Here is a 20,727-nt window from a genome sequence, read left to right as displayed (position 1 = left end):
TTAAAGGCTAAGATATGTTAAAGGCTTATATATGTAAAACATGCAAAAATTATCTCTTAGATACTTTCTGAAATTTTGTATCCACTAACATTTAACTCTCATGCAATTCAATTTCTAAAATAGCTACATTCAGGAATAAAACACAGAAACATACATGATCAAAAGCTTTGGTTGGCCCCAAAGTTGCCGATCAGAGTTCACAGTTCACTATCTATAATCTCTCAACTATCAGTAATCAACTTTTGCACTCAAATTGTATTAATAATTCATTTCAGGAAAAAAGTGATAGGGTAACACTTATTAAGAGATGAAATGAGACAGTTGAGAGAGACAATCTGGGCTCAGATAATGTAGAGTCCATTTCGGTGGAAGTCAAAAAAACAAGGGAAAGAAGACATTTATAGGAATAGTGTATAGACCCCCAAACAGTAGCCTCCCACACTGTAGGGAAGGATATAAATGAACAAATAATAAGGGCATGTAAAAAGAGGAGAGCAATAATTATGGCTGACTTTAATCTTCATGTTGATTGGGCTAATCAAGTTGGAAAGGGTAGCAATAACAACAAATTCATAGAGTCATTAGGAATAGTTTCCTAGAGTAAAAGCAAGACATGGTGGTGCCCGTAGGTGGATCTGAGCCTGGGACTCCTCCAATCTCGACAGTTTTCTCTATTTTTTAAGCTTGTAGAGTGTGGTGGAGGCGGAAGTCTCCAGCAGCAGTAGCAACAACGCTTGGACGAGTGGGACATAACTCCAGGTTGGCCCAGTGTCTCCAGATCGAGGAACAGTTCCAGGCTCATTCCTCCTACCGTGACTCGCGGGCTGGGCCAAGGGTCCAGGTCCACACCTAGGCCCAGGCATCTGTAGGAGGGAAAGCATCAGCAAAAGGGACAGATGGCAGGATCGATAGTAGCATCTGGAGGAGTGTTGCATGGGGAACAGAAGGTATGGTACCCACATATCCCCAGGCCCATGGCTCCAGCTCAGACGTGGCAGTCACGGAACAGATGGTGATGGAGACCCGTAACTGAGACCCCAGAGCTTGTTACAGCAACTGGAAGCGCAGCGGAGGAGAACCCAAAAGGAGAGAGAAAGATGAACTCAATTGCAGTAAAACCTTGCATTATATTCTGTGCTTCAAGATGGCAGCAGCGACACTTTGTAAATGACACATGAAAAAATACTTTTCACTGCATTTTTGTATACATGTGGCAATAAATCTGAAACTAAATGCCATGGAGTCAACCAGGGAACAGGCTATCTTGAACCTGGTAATGAGTAAAGAAACAGGTTTAATAAATGATCTTAGAATAAAACATCACTGAGGAAGTGGTTATCATAATATGCTCGAAGTGAATATTCACTTCAAGAATGAGAAACTTGGGTCAGAAACAACTGTGTTTAACTTAAGCAAAAGGAATTACAATGAAATGAGGATAGAGTTAGCTAAAGTAATTTGGGCAGATAGATTAAAAGGAAAGACAGTTAGCATGCAGTTTTAGACACTTAAGGAGCTAATTTAAAATCCTTAGCAAAATTATATCCAAGTAAGGCGAAAAGATTCTAAAAGAGGAATAAACTAACCATGGCTAACTGAGGACATTAAGAAGAGTATTAAGGTGAAAGAAAAAGCACATAAGAGGAAAAAACTCAATGATAGCTCTGAAGACAGGAATAAGTTCCAATTTAGCAAAGGAGGACAAAAACGAGAAGGAGATATTAAACTACAAGGGGCAACTAGCTTCTTTAAACATATAAAAAGGGAGAGGTCGAAGTGAACAGAGGCCACTCAGGAAACGAATCTGGCGAGGTAGTTTCAGAAAGCAAATAAACAACAGAGGAGTTAAACAGATTTTTTGCATCAGTCTTTACGGCGGAAAATACTTTGAACATCCCATTCATCCAAAAGAGCATGGTGGAGGAATTAAGGACCATCACCATCACAAGAGAAGTAGTATCTGACAAATTAACAGAGCTAAAGATAGTCCCCTGGTCCTGATGGCCTGCATCCTAGGATCCTAAAGCAAGCAACTACAGATATAATGCATACATTGGTTGTAATTTTCAAAAGGTCTTTGAACTCTGCAAGAGTAACAGAGGGTTGGAAAACTATCAATGTGATACCCCTGCTCAAAAAGGAGGGAGGCAAAAAGTAGTTAACTATACGCTAATTAGCCTAACCTCTATTGTTGGAAAAATATTAGAATCAATTACTAATTGATTCTTTTGAAAAATCATAATCTAGTCAAGCAGAGTCAGCAGCGCTTCACGAAAGGGAAATAATCTCTATCAGAATATTTTGAGAAAGTCTCGACCAGAATGGATCATGGAAAAAGGGATGTGTTATATTTGGACTTACAGAAGGCTTTCAAAAAGATACATAAATCAACAACCATGATGTTGGAGGTAGTATATTGGCATGAATAGAGGTTTACTAATAAGCACGAAACAGTCAATGGGATAACAGGCTGTTTTTCAGGTTAGCTACCTGTACAATGGGGTTTCAGAGGGATCAGTACTGGGACTCCAACTGTTTACAAAATAGATTAATGACTTGGAGGAAGGAAGTGAAGTACTGTACTGTAGCTAAATTTGCAACTGAACGAAAATAAGTGGAAAGGCAATTGCAAGGTTATAGTTTACAAAGAGATATTGTTAGGTTAAGTAAGTGGGCAAAAGCTTGGAAAATGGAGTATAATGTGGGAAAATGTGAAGTTGTTCATTTTGGAAGGGAAAATACAAGAACAGAATATAATTTAAATGTGGTAAAACTGCTGGAAGTTGCAACACTAAGGGAATTGGGGGTTCTTGTAGATAAAACACAGAGCAAGCACAATAGTGCAGCAAGTATTCAGGAAGGCTAATAGAATGTTAGCCCCATTTCGAGGGGATTGAAGTGTAAAAGTGGGAAAATACTACAACATTTGCAGAAAATGCTAGTGAGATGACAAACTGGAGTACTGTGAGCAGTTTTGATCCCCTTACTTAAGGAAATAGATTATTTCCCTGGAGACAGCTCCAAGAAGGTTCACTTTGATGAACTCCAGGATGGAGGGATTGCCTAATGAGCAAAGGTTAAACTGATTTGAACTGTACTCAGTGGAATTTAGAAGAATGAAAGGTAATCTCATTGAAACATACAGTATTCTTAAGGGGCTTGATTGGGTAAATGCTAAGAGGATGTTTACCCTTATGGGGGAGTGGAGGACTAGAGGGCATAGTCTCTGAACTAAGAGTGCTAACTTAAAAACTGAAATGAGCAGGAAATTCTTCTCTCAGAGAGTTGACAGCATTTGATCTTGCCACAGAGAGATGTGGGTGCAGAGACCAGTTTACATTTAAGGCTGAGACAGATTATTGATCAGCAGGAGAACCAAGGATTATGAGTAAAGGGCAGGAAAGTGGGCACAAGTGATGCCAGATCAGTCATGATCCTACTGAATGGCAGAGTAGGCTCAAAGGGCTGAATGGCCTTCTCCTGTTCCTATTTCTTAATATCTTATTTGTTTTGAATGAAGAAGAAAGACTGTTTGACTTTTACGCAGGATTGGTGATGCACTTCAAAGGTAAACCTTTCCTCATATACTGTGTGACAAAATTTCTGTCATGCAAAAATAGAACTGAATACAATTACTGCATTAAGCTTAGAATTATTGCAGAGGTGTTTGGAATACCAAATAACCAGTTCCTATGTGGAGGAAAAAATGAGGACTGCAGATGCTGGAGATTAGAGTTGAGAAGTGTCGTGCTAGAAAAGCACAGCAGATCAGGCAGCATCCGAGGAGCAGGAAAATTGATGTTTCGGGCATAAGCCCTTCATCAGGAAAGGCATCCTGATGAAGGGCTTGTGTCTGAAGTGTCAATTCTCCTGCTCCTCAGATGTTGCCTGACCTGCTGCACTTTTCCAGCTCCTACATGGTGCCAAATTCTTAAATCAAACATTATATAACCAGTGTGCATCCAAACAGGGACACTGATTAGGTATGTTGATTTTCTCTGGCGTTGAACTTCTTGAGTACTGCTGCATTTGAGACCATAACATGTAAGAGCAGAATTAGGCCATTTGGCCCATCAAGTTTGCTCTGAAATTCAATCATGACTGAATTGTTTCTAAATCCCATTCACCGGACTTCTCCCTGTAACCCTTCATCCCCTTACTATCAAGAACCTCTCCTGTCTTAAATATATTCAATGACTTGATCTCCATAGCCTTCTGTAGCAATGAGTTCCACAGATTAACCATAGTTCCTTAAAAGTGGAGTCTCAAATGGATAGGATAGTGAAGAAGGTGTTTGGTATGCTTGTCACAACATTGAATAAATGAGTTGGGAGGTCATGTTGCAGCTGTACAGGACATTGGTAGGCCACTTTGGAATACTGTGTGCAATTCTGGTCTCCCTCCTATTGGAAGGATGTTGTGAAACATAAAAGGGTTCAGAAAATATTTATAATGATGTTTCCATTATAAATGGAGGGCTTGAGCTATAGGGAGAGGCTGAATAGGTCAGGGCTGTTTTCCCTGGAGCATCTGAGGCTGAGGGGTGACCTTATAGAGGTTTATAAAATCATGAGGGACATGGATAGGGTAAATAGACAAGGTCTTTTCCCTGGGGTAGGCATAGGTTTAGGATGAGAGGAGAAATATTTGAAAGGGACCCCACGGCCGGCTTTTTCATGCAAAGGGTGGTGCGCATACGAAATGAGCTGCCAGAGAAAGTGGTGGAGGTTAGGACAAATACAACATTTAAAAGGCATCTGGATGGGTATATGAATAGGAATGGCTTCGAGGGATGTGGGTCAAGTGCTGGCAATGGGACTAGATTAATTTAGGATATCTGGTCGGCATGGATGAGTTGGACCGAAGGGTCGGCTTCCATGCTGTTCATCCCCATGACTCAATGACCCCCTCAAATGCCAGCACATTCTTTCTTAGATACAGGAATCAAAAATGTTCACAATATTCCAAATACAGTCTGACCAGAGCCTTATAAAGCCTCAGCAGCACATCTCTGCTCTTGTATTGTCGCTCTCTTGAAATGAGTGTAAACATTCAATTTGCCTTCCTAACTGCCAACTGAACCTGCACATTAACTTAAAAGAATCCTGAACTCGGATTCCTAAGTCCCTTTGCACTTCAAAACTTTTCCACTCTTAGAAAATATTCTACGCCTCTATTCTTCCGATCAAAGTGCTTAACCTCTCACTTTCCAGAGTGCAATCGAACTGCACTTCTTTGTCCACTTTCCTAGTCTGTCCGAGTTCTTCTGCAGCCTTGCTGCTTCCTCAACACTACCTGTTCCTGCACCTATCTTCATTTTATCAGCAACAACATCCTCAGTTCCTTTGTGCAGATCGTTAATGTAAATTGGGAATAGTTGTGGCCTCAACATTGACCACTGTGGGACTCCACAAGTCAGCAGCTGCCATCCTGAAAAAAGACCCCTTTATACCCACATTCTGTCTTCTGTCAGTCAGCCAAACTTCTACTACCAGTACCTTGCCCTTAACATTATGGATTCTTGTCTTATTTAGCAGCCTCCTGTGCTGCACCTTGTTAAATGCCTTCTGGAAATCCAAATACATCATGTCCACTGGCTCTCCTTTGTTCAACTTACTGGTTATCTCCTCAAAACATTCTGACAAATTTGTTAAGCATGACCTCTCCTTGACGAAGCCATGCTGATTCAGCCCTATTTTACCATGCACTTGCAAGTACTTAGCAATTTTATATTTAATAATAGATACAAAAATCTTACTAGTGACCGATGTCAGGATGACTGACCTATCACTTTCTCTCTTCTGCCTTCCTCCCCTTCGTGAACAAGGGTGCTACATTAGCCATTTTCCAGTCCTCTGGGATCCTCCCTGACTCCAGTGATTCCGAAGATCACAACCAAAGCCTACGCAACCTACTCAGCTTCTCCTTCAGAACTCTGGGATGTAGTCTACCTTGTCTGGGTGAGATTTATCGAAGTTCAGAACTTCCAGCTTCCCCAACACCTTCTCGTAAGTGATGGCCACTACTCTCAATACTGACCCTGGTTCTCTTGAAATTCTGGTAATCTGCTGGTGTCTTCCACTTATTCAACTAAGTTAAGAGTATTCAGTCTCACTCCTAACTCAAAACTTGTTATTAACGGAGCACTTTGGTCACGTCATGAGATGAAACATTTGCCAACACATTATACTTTTTCCCTTCTATTGTATCTATTAACTATAACTGATCATATAAAACTTTCAAGGAAATTGCGAACTGCACAAGTCTGATGATGGGAAACAAAGGGTGCCATTTTCTTATCACTGAGGTGGCGAGTAGGGAATCAACAAATGGAAAACAACAGAGTGAGTTGATGCTGGAAAGAAACTTACCACCTCTCATCACCTCAGCAATTAAGAGCTGGACAAGAAAATCCATTTAGGACTTTCTAGCTTGCCAGCTATTGCGGACCTTAAGTGGTCGACTAAGAGCCAGTTAAAGACCTCAAATCACTACCTCTCTGATCATCTGCCTCCCAGCAATCAGAGGCACAGGTGTGGGGCAAGGAGGTGGTCTCTGAAAGCCACCACTTCCGTTGCCTTTAAACCCCCTTTCCTTGCAATTTCCACCCACAAGGAGGGGGGGAAAAAAAAATCTTGTTGCTGAATCCCCATGAAGAGTAAGGCTTCAAACACCATTCAGCACCAAGAAACCACTGGCCAAGTTACCCAGGGTCTAGGTGTCACAGCCTATGATAAAGCAAAATACTTGTCCCTGCTCACCTATCAACTTTTAATGACAATTCTGGAGCCGAGTGGCTCTTGATAGCCTAGCTGAGAATTGGCGAACTGGTTATTGGAAAATGCATGCTGCTTGACGGGACTATTGGTCTTTTTTTTAACCACTTTACTGATAATTGTGAGAAGATGGGAGACTGCAATAATTCACAGAAATAGATTTTTCCATTTTCTCTTGCTGATTGGATGAACCTAAGCAAGCTTTCACTCAGGCAACTTTTGTTTAATCTAACTGTTTACTCTTCTGATTTTCACAATTAATAAATTCAACTGCAGAGAACATGCATTTTACAAAAGCTCAAATTTTCTTACAAAGCATTTTCATCCTTGATGTCAACATCTCAAGTCATGACATAAAACGTATTCTAGATCTGAGTCAACAATATGCCATCTGCTATAACTGTATTGACAGAACATCAAGACATTGTAAAAATAAGTTTAAAAACTCTTTTTTTTTAGTAAATATGAATGCAATCTCACACACACTGCAGTCAACTTCTTCGTATACTTTCAAAGTTACTCCCAAAACCATTTCCCTTAAGGATTATGTAAAATTATGGTTTATCCCCTTGCAAACCTGTTCAAAACATTTACCTTCTTGTCACGACTACCAGTGACAAAGTATTTACTATCAAAAGTCCAGTCACAGGTCCAAATAATTCGGCTATGTATGGATGTCTTTTTATCCGTGTGTGCAAACAGAGAGAAAAAAGGACCTGAAATCAAAGCAGAAATAAAATGCATAGATGGGCCAAGTTAATTCTACTGTTCACTTGGTAAAAACCATCATTGATATAAACATGATCTCTATAAATATGTACATGGAATTAGATTATTCGCCATCCATACTATTGCTCTGTATAGTTCAAGGTAGTAACTGCATTAAGACATAAAAGTCCACCCAGGTTATTGTTTGATAGGATTTCCACCCAATTTTTTCTACTTGTGCAGCCTCCTTGGCAATATCAACTTCACTGTAATTTAATGATCGTGTGTAAATTACACAATGGGTGTCAAAGCTCAGGGCAGGATTCAGGGTTATGCAAATGCAGCAGATTGAGGAGTAACCTTATAATAAAGGTTTATAAATTCATGAGGGGCATTGATAAAGTGAATTGCAAAGGTCTTTTCCATAGATTTGGGGAGATCAAAAGTAGAGGCATAGTTTTAAGGTAAGAAGGGAAAGATTTAAGAAGCACTTGAGGGGGATCGTTTTCACACTAAGGGTGGTGCGGATATGGAATGAACTGTCAGAGAAGTGGTAGATGCAGGTGAACTTACATCATTTAAAAGACATTTGGACTGATACATAAATAGCAAATGTTATGTAGCAAAGACAGATATGGATCGAATGCAGCCAAATTAGACTAGTTTAGTTTGGGAAACCTGCTCAGCATTAATGAGTTGGACGAAAGGATCTGTTTCCATGCTTTATGACTCTATGATTAGTGAAGGATGTAAGGAACAAAAGGATGAGCAGAAAAGAAGGAGAATTGGTAAGGTGAATGAAGGAGCTAATATGAATAGAGCTGGGAAGGGTAGGAACAGGCAAAAAACAGACAAGATGAGCAAGGGATAAGAGGATGGGAGATGGATGGCAACAGTGACAAGAAGAGTACTGGCAAAAACATCAGTCAAGTTGCTGGGGCGGGAAGGGAAAGCAAACACTTTTTTGTGAGGAAAGTGATGGATGCTGGCATCCAGGCTAGTTCTTTACCCATCATTTTCAATTTTACTCTCAATATAGGTGTCATATAGGAAGTCAAATTTGACTGTTCTGTCCAACTGAATAACTCTGAATTTATTTCTCTTTCCCTCCTGCTAACCATCCTTCTTGAGAGTAACATCCTAAAAGCACAACATCTCCTGTTACGAATTTCCTCCTTATAGGAGACACCATCTAATAGTTAATGAAAATGATAAAGGGGAATCCAAAAATTAAAAACTAATCCTTAGAAAACTCAGGTTTTTTTTGTATTATTAAGAGTCTTAAAAAATAATTTCTTTGACCCTTATCTAATGGCCAATTTTGATGGTATGAGGCAGGAACATTCAAAAGTTGATTGGGAGAGGTTGTGCATAGGTAAAGTGGGAGGCTTTCAAAAGTGAGATAACAAGAGTTCAGGGCCAGCATGTTCCTGTTAGTGTAAAGAATGAAGCTGGCAGGAGTAGTGAACACTGGATGACGAGAGATATTGAGGCTCTGGTCAAGAAAATGAATGAGGCATATGTCAAGTACAGACTGCCAGGAACAAGTGAATCCCTTGAGGAATGCAAGGTGTCCAGAAGTACACTTAAGAGGGAAATCAGGAGGGCAAAAAGGGGGCGAGATACCTTTCGCAGATAGGGTAGAGGAGAATCAACAAGTACGTTAAGGGCAAAAGAGTAACTTGGCAGAGAATAGGTGCGACCATAAACAAATATTTCTCACCAGCATTTACAAAAGAGAAAGAAAATTCTCACCTGACAAATGCAGGCAGGCCAATAGTTTGGGGGGGGGGGGGGGGAAGGTGCCCTCCTCCGCACTAATCTACATATGATTGAGGAGCTTTGGGTGGAACAGTGGCTCAGTAGTTAGCACTGCTGCCTCACAGCATCAGGATTTGATTTCATCTTTGGGTGACTGTGTGGAGTTTGCACATTCTCCCCGTCTGCATGGGTTTCCTCCAGGTGTTCCGGTTTCCTCCCACAGTCCTAAGATGTGCAGGTTAGGTGAATTGGCCATGCTAAATTGCCCATAGTGTCCAGGGATGTGTAAACTAGTTGGGTTAGCCATGGCAAATGCAGGAATAAGTTATGGCTCTGGGTGGGATACTCTTTGGAGAATTGGTGTGGACCCAATAGGTTCAACAGCCTGCTTCCACACTGTAGGGATTCTGAAAAAGAAAAGCTGGACATAGAACATAGCATGGCCTCTGAAAGTCATCCCCTCCCCCCCCCACCATTCTGGTTTCTGACTGCTCGGCAACCCCAATGCCAGAAACCCCATCCATAAAAAAAGATTTACCCCAGAACTTGGCACTTGGAATGTTGGGCATTCTCCCAACGCAGCAAAGGTCTTTACATGGCACTGTGAGGTGAGAGAGCTGCTAGTCTTTGATTAGTAATTCTGACTGGGGCATGACTTCCACATCGTGTCGAGGAAAATGCTGGTATAGTGATAATGTAACTGTGATGACTAGTGATCCAGAGGTCCCAGCAAATACCTCACGACATGAAATCAAATCTTGGCAGCTGGGGAACTTGAATTCAAGTTTCAAATCAAGAATATAAAGTCAGCACCAGCATTGGTGGGCATGAAACTATCAAAGTCTTTTGTAAAAACCCAGCTTATTTACTCATGACTTGACCTGTCTGCCCTGCATGTACCCCCAGATCCACAGTAATGTGCTTGATTCACAAGTGCCCTTTGAAATGACCTAGCAAGTCACTCAGCTTAGTGATAAATTGGATATGCAACAAATATTGACGTTGCTGTGACACCCACATCGCAAGAAACAATAATGAGTCCAGACTTGTAACTTCAGAGAAAGGCCTGCTGCTGTCCTTCAAATTGCCCAAATACAGAAAAGGTATTGTGGAACTTGTTCAAACAAGTCAGCTCAAATGTTTCATTATCTTATGAGCAAGTATGCATGATACCTGAAAAAAAAGAAAACAATTCCATCTAGTCGAGTTTGCGTTTGGGGTTTTGAAGCAGTATGTTTTAAGTTTCATAAATTACAAATTCTGCAAGAATGTTGCCAAGACTAGAGGGCTTGAGCAATAGGGAGAGGCTGAATAACGCTGGAGCATTTTTACCTGAGCATCGGACGCTGCGGGGTGAGCTTACAAGGGTTTATAAAATCATTAAGGGCAATGGATAGAGTGAATAGCTAAGGTCTTTTTCCTAGGGGGTTGGGGGTCCGCAAATTCAAAATTACAGGGTGTGGGATATAGGTAAAGTAGTGTTACTTCTGCAATCATAATTACTTCTGCAAGGTAAATGAACTCACACCAGTGTGGGCAGCACGGTGGCACAGTGGTTAGCACTGCTGCCTCACAGCGCCAGAGACCCGGGTTCAATTCCCGCCTCAGGCGACTGACTGTGTGGAGTTTGCATGTTCTCCCCGTGTCTGCGTGGAAAAGCATAATTGTTTTTGTATTAGCTAAAATGTGCATACAAGAATGAAATGTGCCTGCAAACAATGGTAGATGTTACAGACAAATAGATAAGCTGCTGAGAGAGGAGGGGGTTAAGCTAGATATGCCTGTACAAATAGTTATAAGTATCTATTTCCCGCTTCTGCAAAAACAAGAACAAACCACGATCAAGAAGTCATGAGGTCATAAGGTCATGCAAGTGAGGGAAACAGATGGTAGTGAAGGAGGATATACCTAACAATGGACCATGGTGGGATGTGGTCAAACGGCCTTGTGAGACCAGAAATAAGCATTTTGTCACAGACAAGGCCAGATAAGGCAAAAGATGAACAAGAGTAATGAGCGCCTGTCTTAGAGAGGTGGGAGATGTAAACAGGGGAGGAGCAATTGGATGAAAGAATAGGAACCAAATTACATCAATGTTGTGTACTAGTTGAATTCAGCGTGCATGTGTGACTGCCTTTGTGCACAGTAGACACCACACCCCTCTTGCAAGAGCAAAATAAATGATACTACTGCTTCAGATCTTGTCTCGGACTGAAATTATTGAAGTGAGTGAGCTTCGTTTCTCACAAGGACATAGGTTTAAAGTGAGAGGGGAAAGATTTAAAAAGGGCCTGAAGGGTAACTTTATCATGCAGAGGGTGTTGCATGTATGGAATGAGCTGCCAGGGGTAGTGGTAAAGGCCGGTACAATTCCAAGATTTAAAAGGCATCTGGATGGGTACATGTACAGGAAGGGTTTAAAGGGACATGGACCAAACGTTGGCAAATGGAACTAGGCCAGATTGGGGTATCTGATCGGCATGGATAAGTTGGACTGAATGGTCTGTTGCCAGGTCTGTTTCCTTGCTGTATGACTCTTTGATAATATAGTCAACCAAATACTGCATAAACAAGTGAGACAGGAAAAAGTACAATGCATGTTTGCAGCTCCTTGGTATTGCTGCAGAAGTCTAATTCCAACAATGTCACCTGAAACCTTGCAGTAGTAGCAAAGGTGAAAATGCAGTTGCTACCATTAACTGAAAGAATTTTGAGGAGTGGAAGTATGCACTGGGACCTTCTTACAGCAGATGCCAGAAATTTTACACTAAGTCCCAGCTAAACTAAGGTCTTTTTTGGTTTTGCTAGTCTGAGAGGCTAGGAATCCTTTAAGCACTTTAAATCCTTTCAATTCAGCTGGGAACCTCCCAGATAACATACTGTTGTGGCGCTGTCTTCACTGCTTATAACTAGCAGTAATTCCGGATCATCTTTCTTCACAGAATACATTTAGAAGTATTTCACAATCTTCACATATTTGCTTACACATTCATTCTCAGGGGGAAGAAAAAGAATAGCATGAAAAGTATAGAGTTGTAGTACTTCAGTAATCTTAATTAAGTCTCACAACTGCTTAATCTAACAGTTTTCCTTTTGATTTAAAGGCATCAAATCAGACAATTGTGAGTCACCATGGATTACTCCACTTTGCTAGTACAGAATTCTTTGGGAGGTAAATAAATTAAAATTTTGGAATGAGCAGCAGACACACCGATTTACAAAAAAGACTCTGAACCCTCATAAACGATGAAGTTTTCTTTGTGAATTCATTAACATCTCAGTTTCACTTGTCACAGGGATGCAAAAGAAATTTGGCTAGCATTTGTTCAATCTTTTACCCATTTACATTTTGCATCAAGAAAAGCTTTCCAGTCATGCAGAGCAAGCAAGTGTCTACAATGTCAGTGCACAAATATGTTTACAAGAAAATAATTTAAAATTTATATGTAACAGAAGAACCTAAACAAGATTACCACCAACCAGCACTTTTAAAATAGGAATTAGAAACAATGCACAATTTAGAAAAATCAGTACATCTCTGGGGATAATCTCACAGCTCTGCTGTGAGGAGAGCAGTCAGATAGGAAAATAGGTCAGATAGGCTCTGTGCGTCAGGATAATTTAGAAATAGAAATAGAAAAATACAGCGCAGTACAGGCCCTTCGGCCCTCGATGTTGCACCGACCGAAGCCTACCTAACCTACACTAGCCCAATAACCTCCATATGCTTGTCCAATGCCCGCTTAAATGACCATAAAGAGGGAGAGTCCACCACTGCTACTGGCAGGGCATTCCATGAACTCACAACCCGCTGAGTAAAAAAATCTACCACTAACATGTGTCCTATACCTACCACCCCTTAATTTAAAGCTGTGTCCCCTAGTAACAGCTGACTTCATTAGCAGAAAAAGGTTCTCACTGTCAACCCTATCTAAACCCCTAATCATCTTGTACACCTCTATCAAATCTCCCCTAAACCTTCTTTTTTCCAATGAGAACAGCCCCAAGTGCCTCACCCTTTCCTCATACGATCTTCCTACCATGCCAGGCAACATCCTGGTAAACCTCCTCTGCACTCGTTCCAATGCCTCCACATCCTTCCTATAATATGGCGACCAAAACTGCACACAATACTCCAGATGAGGCCGCACCAGAGTCTTATACAACTGCAACATGACCTCAGGACTCCGGAACTCAATTCCTCTACCAATAAAGCCCAGTACACCATATGCCTTCTTCACAGCACTATTTACCTAGGTGGCAACTTTCAAAGATCTGTGGACATGGACACCAAGATCCCTCTGCTCATCCACACTACCAAGTAGTCTACCATTAGCCCAGTAATCCATCTTCTTGTTACTCCTACCAAAGTGAATGACTTCACACTTAGCTACATTGAACTCCATTTGCCACCTTTCTGCCCAGCTCTGCAACTTATCTATATCCCGCTGTAACCTGCCACATCCTTCTTCGCTGTCCACAACTCCACCGACTTTCGTGTCATCCGCAAACTTGCTCACCCAGCCTTCAAGCCCCTCCTCCAGGTCATTTATAAAAATGACAAATAGCAATGATCCCAAAACAGATCCTTGTGGAACACCGCTAGTAACTGCACTCCAAGATGAACCTATACCATCAACTACTACCCTCTGTCTCCTTCCAGCCAGCCAATTCCTAATCCAAAACTGTAATGCACCCTCAATGCCATACCTCCGTAGTTTTTGCATTAGCCTGCCATGGGGTACCTTATCGAACGCCTTGCTAAAATCCACATACACCACATCTACTGCTTTACCCTCGTCCACTTCCTTGGTCACCTTCTCAAAGAATTCAATAAGGTTTGTGAGGCACGACCTGCCCTTCACAAAACCATGCTGACTATCCTTGATCACATTATTCCTATCCAGATGTTCATAAATCCTATCCTTTACAATTCTCTCTAAGACTTTGCCCACAACAGAAGTGAGACTCACTGGCCTATAGTTACTCGGGCTATCCCTGCTCCCCTTCTTGAACAAGGGGACCACATTCGCTATCCTCCAGTCTTCTGGCACTATTCCCGTAGACAACGACGACATAAAAATCAAGGCCAATAGCTCCGCTATCTCCTCCCTAGCTTCCCAGAGGATCCTAGGATAAATGCCATCAGGCCCAGGGGACTTATCTATTTTCACCCTTTCCAGAATTTCCAACACCTCTTCCCTACATACCTCAAAGCCGTCCATTCTAATTAATTGTGACTCAGTATTCACATCGGCAACAATGTCCTGTTCCTGAGTGAATACTGACGAAAAGTATTGATTTAGTGTCTCACCGATCTCCTCCGCCTCCACACACAACTTCCCACTACTATCCTTGACTGGACCGATACCTACCCTAGTCATCCTTTTATTCCTGACATACCTTTGGGTTTTCCCTAATCCTACCAACTAAGGACTTTTAATGTCCCCTTCTCGCTGCTCTTAGCTCTCTCTTTAGATCTTTCCTGGCTACCTTATAACTCTCAATCGCCCCAACTGAACCTTCACGCCTCATCCTTACATAGGCCGCCCTCTTCCCTTTCACAAGGGATTCCAATTCCTAGTTAAACCACGGCTCCCTCACAAGACCCTTTACTCCCTGCCTGACTGGTACATACTTATCAAGGACACCCATTAGCTGTTGCTTGAACAATCTCCACATATCATTTGCGTTCTTCCCTTGAAGCCTATTTTTCCAATCCACGCATCCTAAGTCATGCCTCACCGCATCATAATTTCCCTGCCCCCAGCTATAACTGTTGCCCTGCAGTGCACACTTATCCCTCTCCATCACTAGAGTAAAAGTCACAGAGTTGTGGTCACTGCCCCCGAAGTGCTCACCCACCTCCAAGTCTAACACCTGGCCTGGTTCATTACCTAGAACCAAATCCAGTATAGCCTCACCTCTTGTTGGCCTGTCTACATATTGTGTCAGGAAACCCTCCTGCACACATTGGACAAATACCGACCCATCTAACGAACTCGAGCTATAGCTTTCCCAGTCAATATTTGGGAAGTTAAAGTCCCCCATAACAACCACCCTACTACTTTCACTCTTCTCCTGAATCATCCTTGCAATACTTTCCTCTACTTCTCTCGGACTATTAGGAGGCCTGTAGAAAACTCCTAACAGGGTGACCTCACCTTTCCTATTTCTAACCTCCGCCCAAACTACCTCAGATGGCAAGTCTTCCTCCATCACCCTTTCTACTGATGTAATACTATCCTTGACAAGCAATGCCACACCTCCCTCTCTTTTACCCCCATCTCTGACCCGACTAAAACATTTAAACCCTGGAACCTGCAACAGCCAATCCTGTCCCTGTTCTACCCACGTCTCTGTAATGGCCACAACATCGAAGTCCCAGGTACCAACCCATACTGCAAGCTCACCTACCTTATTTCTTATACTTCTGGCATTGAAGTATACACACTTCAAGCCACCTTCCTGTTTACAGGCACCCTCCTTCGAGATCGATGCCATGTTCCTAACCTCCCTACACTCAAGGTCCTGTACCCTAAAGCTACACTCCAGGTTCCCATGCCCCTGCAGAGTTAGTTTAAACCCTCCCAAAGAGTACTAGCAAACCTCCCGCCAAGGATACTGGTGCCCCTCAGGTTCAGGTGTAGACCATCCTGTTTATAGAGGTCCCACCTTCCCCAGAAAGAACCCCAGTTATCCAAATACCGGAATCCCTCCCTCCTGCAACACCCCTGTAGCCACGCATTTAACTCCTCTCTCTCCCTATTCCTCGACTCTCTATCACGTGGCACGGGTAACAAACCAGAGACAACAACTCTGTTCGTTCTAGCTCTGAGCTTCCAACCTAGCTCCCTGAAAGCCTGTCTAACATCCTCACCCCTCTTCCTACCTATGTCGTTGGTGCCAACGTGGACCACGATCTGGGGCTGCTCCCCCTCCCCCTTAAGGACCCGGAAAACACGATCAGAGACATCACGTACCCTTGCACCTGGGAGGCAACATACCAATCGTGAGTCTCTGTCGCCCCCGCAAAACCGCCTATCTGTGCCCCTCACTATTGAGTCCCCAGTAACTATCGCTCTACCTTTCACCACCCTTCCCTTCTGAGCAACGGGGACAGGCTCCATGCCAGAGGCCTGAACCTCGTTGCTTACCCCTGGTAAGTCATTCCCCCCCACAAGTATCCAAAACGGTATACTTGTTCTTGAGGGGAATGACTGTAGGGGGTCCCTGCACTGGCTGCTTCCTCCCACTCCCCCTCACTGTCACCCATCTCTCTATAACTTTCGGAGTAACGAGTTCCCTAAAGCTCTGATCAATGACCACCTCTGCCTTCCGAATGATCTGCAGTTCATCCAACTCCAGCTCCAGCTCCAGTTCCCTAACACGGTCTTGGAGGAGCTGCAGATGGGTGCACTTCTTGCAAGTGTAATCAGGAGGGACGCTAATGGCTTCCCTCACCTCATACATATTGCAAGAGGAACATTGCACTGCCTTCGCTGCCATCCCTCTAAAAGAGAAACTTTAAAATCTAGATCTAAAGAAACAAACAAGCAAAATGCAGCACTTACCTGCTTGTCACAACGGGTCTTATTATTAGGTTAGAGGAGGAGGGCAGGTGGGAGGCTCTACCCCTGTAGTGCCTCGGGTTCCTCGCCTGCGTGCTTTTATAAGAAAAAAACCTTCCCAGGTAAGCTAGCGCGACACCAGCTTCCGGGTCCGCTAGGCGCTTAAAAAAAACTTTAAATTTTAGCCGTTAAAAAAACAATAACTGGACTATACCGTGACTTAAAAAAAATACCATCAGACAGCCGTTTCCTGCTCCGCTGAGAGAGTGAGGAACAGTTACTGGATAGGATGAGAAAGTCGATCAGTTGTCTGCTGCAAGATAACAGGCAGCCAATTTGAAAATTTATGGTCAGAATTACAGGTTATTAGGCTTCCACGGCACTTCTCTGGTTGAAGCACAGCTTAATGGAGGTGGCCTCCATGTGGCATTTGCAGGAGCCATTAGAGCCAGACACTCCATGCCCAAAAAGGAAGCAAAGAATGCACATGCAACCTAAATGTTACCACCTGCTGAGGGAAAAAGAAGAGTCAATTGCCAGTAATACTTGGAAATGTGTATACTAGTCATAACAGATGTCCATTTTGAAGCATACAAGTCAAATCAGACCAATTTGTGACATTTGCCAGTTTTCATGATTTTCATTCTAAGTGCATGCAGATTAGCTCTGATTTGATGGGCTTGGCAATTCGGCCTCTCTAGAAGGTCTAATTATTTCTATGCTTCTGATGTCATGGCTATTTTGCTGTGATGCCTTATTTTCTCTGTAGAAATGCTGAGGCTATATGACCACCAACCCTGTGACTGAGTCAGCAGCATTGGAAGCCAACCCACCTTTTCTTTATATAGTATCATCAAAGAGTTACAACATCAATGATGCCAAATCAGCTCATTATATTCATATGCTTCTTTGCCAAAGCAAATATGCAGGTCCCACTAATCAATCTGTTCCCCAAATGTGTTTTCATTCTCAGGTGCTTACTCTTCTGATCAAATCAACATTCGTAAAATTCACCAATAATCATAAATATTATAACAGACTGTCCTACTTTTAAATTAAAATGCCATTATCACTGTAAATTAAGACATTCTGCAATAACGCGCGTTCCATCAAAGCTAATTGGCTGCAACACAATTGACGAATAGAGGACGGTGTTGCTAAAGCACGAACTTTAAAAAAACATGTGTTGGCTATGACACAATTGCACTTTAAGTGTTATTTTTATTGCGTGATTTATATATAGCAGGATACACAGGAACACAACTATCACATAATAACAGAACTGCCTGTATCCAATTTTATTAGATTAGATTACTCACAGTGTGGAAACAGGTCGTCCAGCCCAACAAGTCCACACCGACCTGCCGAAGTGCACCCACCCATACCTATTCCCCTACATTTACCCCTGCATCTAACACTACGGACAATTTAGCATGGCCAATTCACCTGACCTGCACATTTTTGGACTGTGGGAGGAAACCGGAGCACCCGGAGGAAACTCCACCAGACACAGGGAGAATGTGCAAACTCCACACAGTCAGTCGCCTGAGGCAGGAATTGAACCCGGGTCTCTGGCGCTGTGAGGCAGAAGTGCTAACCACTGTGCCACCGTGCCGCCCACTATTCTTTCCCATTCATTTAAAAATTACTAAGTCTGTGCTTTTATGCTAAGGAATAGATGCAGGACCAGTTTTTCCAAAATCTGCCACGTTATCATCCATAAATTTCCCTTCTCCAAGGTGATAAGAATTGGAACAAAAATAGTTCATTCTAAGTGCAACTCTTCTGGTGCTACACAAGGCTTTCTATTGCATTTCAACAATTTTCTGGTGATACAATCAAATAGTAAATAGTTTCGCAGTATTCTTCATCTTAGGTGGCCTACTGATGATACAGGTCCAATATAATTTTCTTTCCTTCATGCTACATTGAGTACTGGTTGAATGTTTAAGTTTATTTATTAAAACTTAAAATTGAAAGCACTGGACAGTTACAGCCGAGACATTAGAAATTACATGACATTAAGGACCAATGGGTAACTAGGCAGAGAATAGGGCCCCTCAAAGATCTGCAAGGCGGCCTTTGTGTGGAGCCACAGGAGATGGAACAGATACTAAAACGAGTACTTTGCATTAGTATTTACTGTGGAAAAGGGATATGGAAGATATAGAAAGTAGCGAAATAGATGGTGACACCTTGCAAAATGTTCACATTACAGAAGTGGAAGTCTTGAAATGCATAAAGGTGGATAAATCCCTAGGACCTGATCAGGTGTACCCTAGAACTCTGTGGGAAGCTACAGAAGTGATTACTGGGCCTCTTGCTGAGATATTTTTATCATCGATAGTCTCAGGTGAGATGCCGGAAGACTGGAGGTTGGCTCATGTGGTGCCACTGTTTAAGAAGGGTAGTAAGGAGAAGCCAGGGAACTATGGCCCAGTGAGCCTGACCTCGGTGGTGGGCAAGTTGTTGGAGGGAATCCTGAGGGACAGGATGTACATGTATTTGGAAAGGTAAGGACTGATTAGGGATAGTCAACATGGCTTTATGTGTCGGAAACCATGTCTCACAAACTTGATTTAGTTTTTTGAAGAAGTAACAAAGAGGATTGATGTGGGCAGAGCGATAGATGTGATCTATATGGACTTCAGAAAGGCGTTCAACAAGGTTCCCCATGGGAGACTGGTGAGCAAGGTTAGACCTCATGGAATACAGGGAGAACTAGCCATTTGGATACAGAACTGGGTCAAAGGTAGAAGACAGAAGGTGGGTGGTGGAGGGTTGTTTTTCATACTGGAGGCCTGTGACCAGTGGAGTACCACAAGGATCAGTGCTGGGTCCTCTACTTTTTGTCATTTACATAAATGATTTGGATGCGAGTATAAGAGGTACAGTTAGTAAATTTGCAGATGGCACCAAATTGGAGGTGTCGTGGACAGCGAAGAGGGTTACCTCAGATTACAACAGGATCTTGATCAGATGGGCCAATGGGCAAGAAGTGGCAGATGGAGTTTAATTCAGATAAATGCAAGGGGCTGCATTTTGGGAAAGCAAATCTTAGCAGGACTTATACACTGAATGGTAAGGTCCTAGAGAGTGTTGCTGAACATAGAGACCATGGGGTGCAGGTTCATAGCTCCTTGAAAGTGGAGTTGCAGGTAGATAGGATAGTGAAGAAGGTGTTTGGTATGCTTTCTTTTATTGGTCAGAGTACTGAGTACAGGAGTTGGGAGGTCATGTTGCGGCTGTACAGGACATTGGTTTGGCCACTGTTGGAATTTTGCGTACAATTCTGGTCTCCTTCCTATCTGAAAGATGTTGTGAAACTTGAAAGGGTTCAGAAAAGATTTACAAGGTTGTTGCGAATTGGAGGATTTGAGCTATAGGGAGAGGCTGAACAGGCTGGCGTTGTTTTCCCTGGAGCATCGTAGACTGAGGGGTGACCTTATAGAGGTTAACAAAATTATGAGGGGCTTGGTTAGGGTAAATAGACAAAGTCTTTTCCCTGGGGTGGGGGAGTCCAGAATTAGAGGGCATAGGTTTAAGGTGAGAGGGGAAAGATATAAAAGGGACCTAAGGGGCAACTTTTTCATTAGAGGATGGTACTCGTTTGGAATGAGCTGAGAGAGGAAGTGGTGGAGGCTGGTACAATTGCAACATTTAAAAGGCATTTGGATGGGTATATGAATAGGAAGGGTTTGGAGGAATATGGGCCGGGTGCTGGCAGGTGGGACTAGATTGAGTTGGGATATCTGGTCAGCATGAACGGGTTGGACTGAAGGTTCTATTTCCATGCTGTACATCTTTATGACATTATGAAATATATGTTCAAAACAGGAATGCACTCAACTATTAGATTTGGTAATGTTTCTTATTACTTGTACTGCTGTAGTTTGAAAAGACTGGCAGTC

General features: G+C 42.6%; 1 protein-coding gene across 2 annotated transcripts in view; it reads right to left on the bottom strand.

The window, feature by feature from the left end:
* elp2 (elongator acetyltransferase complex subunit 2) overlaps window positions 1-20,727 on the bottom strand; it is a 154,865-nt gene that overhangs the window by 22,170 nt on the left and 111,968 nt on the right. The window contains exon 19 of one of the 2 annotated variants that reach the window (XM_072575493.1): window positions 7,371-7,492. In XM_072575493.1, coding sequence (XP_072431594.1) covers window positions 7,371-7,492 — 122 coding nt within the window. Of the gene's footprint in view, window positions 1-7,370; window positions 7,493-9,335; window positions 10,892-20,727 lie in introns of those variants that run through there. The other variant, XM_072575494.1, reaches the window with a different exon arrangement.

Source organism: Chiloscyllium punctatum, chromosome 8 (assembly GCF_047496795.1).
Source record: "Chiloscyllium punctatum isolate Juve2018m chromosome 8, sChiPun1.3, whole genome shotgun sequence".
NCBI lineage: Eukaryota > Metazoa > Chordata > Chondrichthyes > Orectolobiformes > Hemiscylliidae > Chiloscyllium > Chiloscyllium punctatum.
The sequence above is the reverse complement of the archived record's forward strand: the minus strand, read 5'-3'. Positions and strand labels throughout refer to the sequence as shown.